This window comes from Sprattus sprattus, assembly GCF_963457725.1.
Source record: "Sprattus sprattus genome assembly, chromosome: 11".
Taxonomy (NCBI): domain Eukaryota; kingdom Metazoa; phylum Chordata; class Actinopteri; order Clupeiformes; family Clupeidae; genus Sprattus; species Sprattus sprattus.
Window position 1 is genome coordinate 32,897,552 of NC_137909.1, and position 7,867 is coordinate 32,905,418.

The following is a 7,867-nucleotide window of genomic DNA, read 5'->3' on the forward strand; positions in this document are numbered from 1 at the left end:
GTGTCAATTGTTGGATGGATAGTCTCATTTAGATTTACTGACCTGGTACATAATATTGTGGTTGTCATATAAAACCAGTTATCAGAACATGTATGCAATAACAGAGGGACTAAACACTTGGGAGAGTGAGGTTATGCAACACAGAGCTCATCAAAACCTTTCACACACAATGTCTTATGTCTGCTGTGGTGATACTGCATGTGTTACAGCAGAGGTCTAGAGGTACAGATATTGTAATAGCTGGGGTCCAGAGATGGGGGAATGGCTTCAGTCTGTTGTTGTCCCCAAGATCAGAGATTCTCAGGCCCAGCTGTTAGATCCTAATGTGTGAGTGATGTGTTAAATGATGTGATGTGTGAGATGTATGTGCTAACAGCATCTAGATATGTCAGTCACAGCAGCTTCACTGATGATCCAGAATCATAAAGCAAAAACCCAGGGTAGAGTGTGTGAGTGAATGTGGTCTGGACTCTGTGCAGGAGGGTCATTGTGCCAGAGATGCTGTAGAAGGCCAGAGTTCCTGCCCTGTGATCCACATACACTCCTATTCTGGAGCTGGCCACTAGAGGGAGTTCAGTCTCTTTCTTATTGTGCCAGAAAGAGGAGCTGCTGCTGCGGCTGCAAGGGGCCAGACTCCAGGACTGATCATTACGTCCAAACCAACACTCATAACCCACTCCTCTCCTGCTGATGCTTTTATATGAGACTGATATATAAACCCCCCCACTCCTCTCAACCTCCCAGTAGCAGCGTCCAGACACACCCTCTCTACACAGCACCTGAGCATACACATCAAATCTCTCTGGATGATCAGGATATGACTGGACCTCAGCTCTCCTCTTCACCCTCCTGTTCCCCTCAGACAGATGGAGTTCTCTGTTTGCTGTGTTTGGATCCAGTGTGAAGTGACAGGAGTCTGATGGAGGAGAAGACAAAACAAACTTAGGTATTTATTTGGGTTAGGTATGTGTGTGTGTTTGTATGTGTGTGTGTGGTTGTTGTTATTTTATATGATTCTTTGCGTGAGGGGGATGAGATTTATTTCTGTGATTTCTTCTGTGAGGGAATGTTTCACATATAAGTGAGATTTGTTTTTGTGTGTGATTCCTTGTCTGTGCAGGTGTACATGTGTGAAAGTCTGTATTCAAAAGTCCCAAATGAGAACAGTCTATTTCATTTACTGTCACCCGAGCGAACATTGAGATTTTGCCGCGCCCTTTTAGCACTCGTGCTTCTCAGCTATCTCAGCTTCTGAAGGTCGTAGACACTTGAATTTGGTCTCCAAATGACAGGAATATGCATGTTTATATATTTACCATGAAGGATTCTTGGCTCTTAAACCTTTACCTTTCGAGATATTCAAGATGCACTGTCCATGCACCTATGCAACACAAAACAAAGGCCAAACAAATTCCTCTACCCATGAACTGTAACAGCCATAATGAAATGTTGAACTGCTTAAACATGTTGGACCATTCTGAATATGTGATTGCTACTGAAACTTGACTTGTGATTTGGAATAAAGTATGTCAAAAAAGTATGTCAAACTCACATCGTAGGAAATCGTCTCTGGTTGTAGGTTCAGACGGCAAAATAGCCTGGACTCCAGTCACTATTGAGAGAGAAAGAATCATATTATAAACAACACTGACTGGTGTAAATGTCAACATTGCATCAACCTTCTGTTTTTATGATGGCAGTACATTTGTGGTCTCTTGTTCAGGTGCATTATGGGTCTCCAGCTCTCAGCATTACTGATATAAAAAGGACATGTTACAAATATGTAACATTGAGAAATACAGGTTCCTGACGTTCACCATCACATTTAGCTTATTATTTCAATCCAGAGGGAAAGTATAGTTAGTCATTGGATGTAAACATATGTGAGTAATGTGATTTACCTGATGCAGATATCTTCATGACTTCCTCCTTGCAGAAATTCTCCAGCTGCATCTTTAGTGAGGAGACAGATTTCTTCACAGCCTCAAAAGAGAGGCCTTGGTTCACAGAGATGCAGGACAAGTCTTTAGACTCAGGTGTCTCACTGACCGACTGGAAAGTCTTAATAAAGAAACACAGAGATAGAGACAATGAGAGAGAGGAGGAAGAGAATAGCTACATTCTGAAAATAAAGCATCCACGTATACGTAAGTTGCAACTTTAAATTCAGTTGATACAGTTAATCTGGGAACTTTTTCGTTCACTGTAACTAAAGGCTTCAAGCATTACAGTGCACACAAGTCTCTTAAGTTAAATATCATCCTCTAATGATTGAGATTGAGATGTGAACTAAATGTATCATTATTAGTATCTGGGTGCAGCCTAAGCCTAACCTGGATATTGTCCTTTGATGTGTGTGTGCAGCATCTGGATGTGACTTCCAAACGATTGGGTTACGAACAACAGTCTTGGCAGCTAAGATGCGTTGTCTAGGGGTTAGTCTGATGTTAGCCGTGTCCCTCCTCACAACGTAAACTAAAACAAAGCCTCACCAACGTACTATACAGTATCCCTACATGATCTACATTTATGATAGTGGGATCTTACCTTGTGCTGATGTGTGTGTGTGTGTGTGTGTGTGTGTGTGTGTGTTTGATTGTGTGTGTGTGTGTGTGTGTGAGTGTGTAGGTAAGTTAGGGTGTGTGTGTGTGTAGGTGAGTTAGTCTGGGTGTGTGTGAGTGAGTGTGTGTGTGTGTGTGTGTGTGTGTATGTGTGTTTGTGTATGTGTGTGTGTGTGTGTGTGTGTGTGTGTGTGTGTGTGTGTGTGTGTGTGTGTGTGTGTGTGTGTGTGTGTGTGTATGTGTGTGTGTGTACGTGTGTGTGTGTGTGTGTGTGTGTGTGTGTGTGTGTGTGTGTGTGAGCACTACCTGCCAGGCATCGCTCTCAACCTGGCTAACATTTAGCGGGCACGCACCTGCAGTCATGAATCCCAAATGAATCCAACACTAATGGTTGTCCAAATGCCACTGGTTGCCTTGACCTACATGTGGCCTGACCAAAGAGGTAGAGTGGCAGGCACCTGTGCACCTCAAGTGCCTCCAAACAAACTGTGAGCCATGATGTCAGGGCAGATGTGCTTTTATCAATGAACCACAGGTAGTGACATCACTCAAACCCCACCTGTCAGTCAGTATTCTTCCTACCATGTGACTTAACCTGTCCTAACAATTGCCATAATGATTTTGAGCAGTTTTCTGAAGAACGAAAATGTCTTCATCATACTCAAATGTTTTGTGTGATAAATTCCAAAACTTTTTTTAAAGACACCATAACTGCATGGGTAAGCTATCTGTTTAAATGCTGTGGACTGTGTTACAATAAGAAGAAACATCATTTGGAAATGTAGAGATCCTTGAATTAAATTAAACAATATTGAATTCAAACGTCCACCTATGAATATATTCAACATAAATCAGTGCCCTCAGAACATTCTATGCATTCACAATCCTTCATCAACAGTTACCTTGAGGAAATGGATGTGATCCTTTGTGAGTGAAAGCTGCTCCAGCTCAGCATCTCTCTTCTTCAGCTCAGCAATCTCCTGCTCCAGTCGCTTCAGGAGTCCTTCAACCCAACTCACCTCAGACTTTTCCTGATCTCTGATCAGCTCTTTCACCTCAGAGCGTCTTCTCTCAATGGAGCGGATCATCTCAGTAAAGATCCTCTCACTGTCCTCCACTGCTGTCTGTGCAGAGCTCTGTTAGGAGACACACAAAGAGGAGGGGGACAGGAGACACAGAGAGGTAGGTGAAGGAGAAAACTCACTCTGGTGTGACTGGCTCTTCTTGATCAAATGACCACGGGCAAATCCTACCAAACCATGTCTTTCTGTGATGGTCAGTATCATGTAGAGATGACAGCATAACGGTGATAACACAATAACAAGTGATTGCTGAGCCAGCCGTTGTCTTATGTGGTCAGTTCTCACCTTGAGAGTCTTCACAGCCTTCCTCAGCTCCTGCAGCTCCTTCTCTCTCTCCTGGATTCTCTGCTGGAATCTCTTCTGGGTCGGCCCCAACTGCCTCTGTTTAAAAATAATAATAAAAAAAAGACTCTTTTTACCGTATTATCGGTGGCTTGTTTAAAACAATGATGATCAAACATCACACATGACACAACTGAACATTCACAAACAAAAACCTTTAATTACATTTGAGTCTTTTCAAGAGATTTAATGACACATTGAAGCAGTTGCTATTATCTTCAAGTGAAAATCAGTATAAAGCCATGAGCTCTTGCCAAGTTCAAGAGATCGATGGATGGATGGATGGAGGTTGGTCCAGTAAAAGTGCATTTGCTACTTGTGGAGATACTGGCATTTCTCTCTCTCTCTCTCTCTCTCTCTCTCTCTCTCTCACTCTCTCTCTCACTCTCTCTCTCTCTCTCTCTCTCTCTCTCTCACTCTCTCTCTCACTCTCTGTCTCTGACTGTATGCGCGCATGTCAGTGTGTATGAATGGATAGACCAATGTAGAGCGGTTGCATTGCGGTGTAGCTGATGCTGAAGGACTGAACTTGAATTCTTCTGTGGATGGTGCTCCACTTGGATGGGCTACAAGCTGTTTTACATGGACTTTGGATAGATCTGTGTTATGGGTTACCTTTTGTATTAGAAAGCAAAGTTTGGAAAACGTTTTTTTCGGAACTCTGTTGTTAAACTGGGTGGTGTAGTAGTCGGTCAACACTGCCTTTACACATAGTCCCAGCTCTTTAAACTGGGTGGTGTAGTCTGATCAACACTGCCTTTACACATAGTCCCAGCTCTTTAAACTGGGTGGTGTAGTCGAATCAACACTGCCTTTACACATAGTCCCAGCTCTTTAAACTGGATGGTGTAGTCTGATCAACACTGCCTTTACACATAGTCCCAGCTCTTTAAACTGGATGGTGTAGTCCAGGGGTCGGCAATAGGCGGACCGCGGTCCGGGTCCGGACCCAACTGACGTTGTCTCCGGACCGAGACACAATTGCAAAAAAATAAAAAATAAATGTTTTTTTTAAATAATTTGACCAAGCGGTTTTAACAGCTGATGTGTGACTTTTACAAACCCGTTAAATACATTAAATTAAACATAACTTTATGGTAGGCTATGCTTTTGTTTAACACTCTAAGGTCCAAGGCCTTTTAGACTTTTCTAAGTTGTCTGACATGCCTTGATGTTTTTGTACATTTTGCTTAACTAAAAACATTGATGCACAAATGGAATATATGATTCTATTCTAGAAGACCTCAGCAATAATATTAGAAAAGGGTTCAATGTTTCCGTGGTTGTTCTTTTTATGTCTCTAAGACGAAAACTCAAAAATAAAAATATTTACAAAAGCATACTCTACGCAGCACGGGCTCGCTGTTACAGTAAAGCTAGCTGCGAGCTGTGGGACTGGTGCACGCACGAACTGCAGACAAATTGACTGAAGAAAATAGTCATGACAGTTGAGAGGGAAATAGTCATTGCAGTTCGCGGTTGAAGAGAAAGATGGCATGCTCTAAGAAGAGAAAGGTAGACAGCGAGAACCGAGCTTTAAAAGAGGAGAGGACGGACGTGTACATGTTCATTCTGCCTGCGCGCAGCTGTAAGCCTGTGTGCCTGATATGCTCTGAGGCGGTGACACTCGTCAACGTGAAACGCCACTACGATATGAAGCACAAAGAATTTGATCAAAATAACCCTCTCAAATCCGAACTGCGAGCACAGAAAATACATGATCTTAAAGCCCAGTATGCCCGATCTACCATCTTCCTGACTAATTCATTCACTGCCCAACAACGAGTACATCCCCTACCCCTGTAACAGTAACCCTATTGCCACAGTAATCTGGTCTTGTCTGTATCATGTCCCACCTTCCTGTCTCCACCCGGCCGACCTCAAGCAGATGGGTCCCCCCTTATGTGCCGTGGTTCTGCTCAAGGTTTCTTCCTGCCTAACAGGGAGTTTTTTCTTGCCCCTGTTGCCGTTGTGCATGCACTAAGGGGGTTTAGGCTCTGGGCTCTGTTAAGCGCCGAGAGGCAATTGTATTGTTATGGCGCTATACAAATAAAATTGAATTGAATTGAATTGAATGAGTGCTGTAGCTGAAACTTTGCTAGGGAATATGCTGGACACTATGTTTAATGTTAATAATATGGAAAAACACAATAAACACTGTTGAAATGTGATTGAAATGTAGCTACTACATAGCGCCTATACAGTACTTATATTGGCTAAATATGCCCCTGAATCATAATGCACGCCTTGACTGTTGGTACATAATACACATGCAGTCCTATATCAGTGAAATCAACGGTCATAAAAAATGTGTGATAGACCTCCGGACCCAAGCTTGAGGAACATTTTTAAAACTGGACCCCTTAGAATTTTAATTGGATACCCCTGGTGTAGTCGGATCAACACTGCCTTTACACATAGTCCCAGCTCTTTAAACTGGATGGTGTAGTCGGATCAACACTGCCTTTACACATAGTCCCAGCTCTTTAAACTGGATGGTGTAGTCGGATCAACACTGCCTTTACACATAGTCCCAGCTCTTTAAACTGGATGGTGTAGTCGGATCAACACTGCCTTTACACATAGTCCCAGCTCTTTAAACTGGATGGTGTAGTTGGATCAACACTGCCTTTACTCATAGTCCCAGCTCTTTAAACTGGATGGTGTAGTCGGATCAACACTGCCTTTACACATAGTCCCAGCTCTTTAAACTGGATGGTGTAGTAAGATCAACACTGCCGCTCCCTGTTACAGGAGCACTGGAATTTAAACAGCAACAACTTGTCAACTGGCTTAGAGCCTGTAGAACCTGTGTTTACTCGAGACTGGATTTTGCACCTGATACACATTTCCTTATTCTTTCGTTCTCTAACGAGCAAAGTCATTGCGGAAACAGCCAGACTTACGGACTGGTGAGATAGTATTCTTGTAGTTATATTACATTCACAGTTAGTACATATAAGAGCCCTCATAGAAATGTCAGACACATATGTAGCTCCAGTACTAACCTGTTTGTCTGTCCGTTCTGCTGCAGCAGTGACTGTGTCATGGCCTTTATGTTCGTCCATCGTGCACAGATAGCAGATACAACTCTGATCGGTTCGACAGAATATTTCAAAAACCTTCTGATGATGAGAGCAGATCCTATCCTGTATCTGGCCTGTGGCATCAGTCACTGAGTGTTTTCGTCCTGGGTTCAGGTCATTGTGAGCTTTGAAGTGAGTTTCACAGTAAGACAACAGACAATCCAGACAGGATTTGACGGCTTTGAGTTTTCTTCCAGTGCAGATGTCACACTCCACATCTCCAGGACCAGCATATGAGGGAGTAATAAGAGAAGCTTGGATTCTGGTCTTCATAAATGTCTCCACCATGTCAGCAATCAGATGATTTTTCTTTAGTTTAGGTCTGGAGGTGAAGTTGTCTTTGCATAGGGGGCAGCTGTAGACTCCTCTCTGATCCTCCTGATCCCAGCAGCCCTCAATGCACCTCATGCAGAAATTATGTCCACAGAGAATAGACACTGGATCCTTCAGCAGATCTAGACAGACTGGACACGTGAAGGAGTCCTCTTCTTTCTTGAAAATTGCCTCTGCCATTTTGTTTGCTTCCTCTCACCACCACAACCGCAAGCTAAGGGAAAGACCTGACAAGTGATCTTTAAGTTTCTTTTTCCCCAGAACAAGGTGTGCTGAGGAGTGGCTCCCTAGTTATCATTGTGTGGCGGTCTTTCAAGTTCAGATGGAGGCGGGGAAATATTTGTCGTCACAAAATAATGTGTTTAATCTTACAGGCCAAATTCCTTTAAACCTGCTCTTCCTGAATGACAGCAGTAGAGAAACAACAGAGCAGAGATGCAGAGTGTATAGACTCAACTCTGTG

General features: G+C 43.1%; 1 protein-coding gene across 1 annotated transcript; it reads right to left on the reverse strand.

Annotated features, from left to right (window-relative positions):
- Positions 1 to 392: 392 nt before the first annotated feature.
- On the reverse strand, positions 393 to 7,584 carry LOC308372171 (tripartite motif-containing protein 16-like; the record flags this gene model as incomplete). The annotated part of the gene is made up of 6 exons (XM_080847298.1): positions 393 to 916; positions 1,553 to 1,612; positions 1,902 to 2,061; positions 3,464 to 3,697; positions 3,929 to 4,024; positions 6,994 to 7,584. The coding sequence occupies 6 exons, from the start codon at positions 7,582 to 7,584 to the stop codon at positions 393 to 395; spliced, it is 1,665 nt and encodes a 554-aa protein (XP_080703424.1).
- Positions 7,585 to 7,867: the final 283 nt, after the last annotated feature.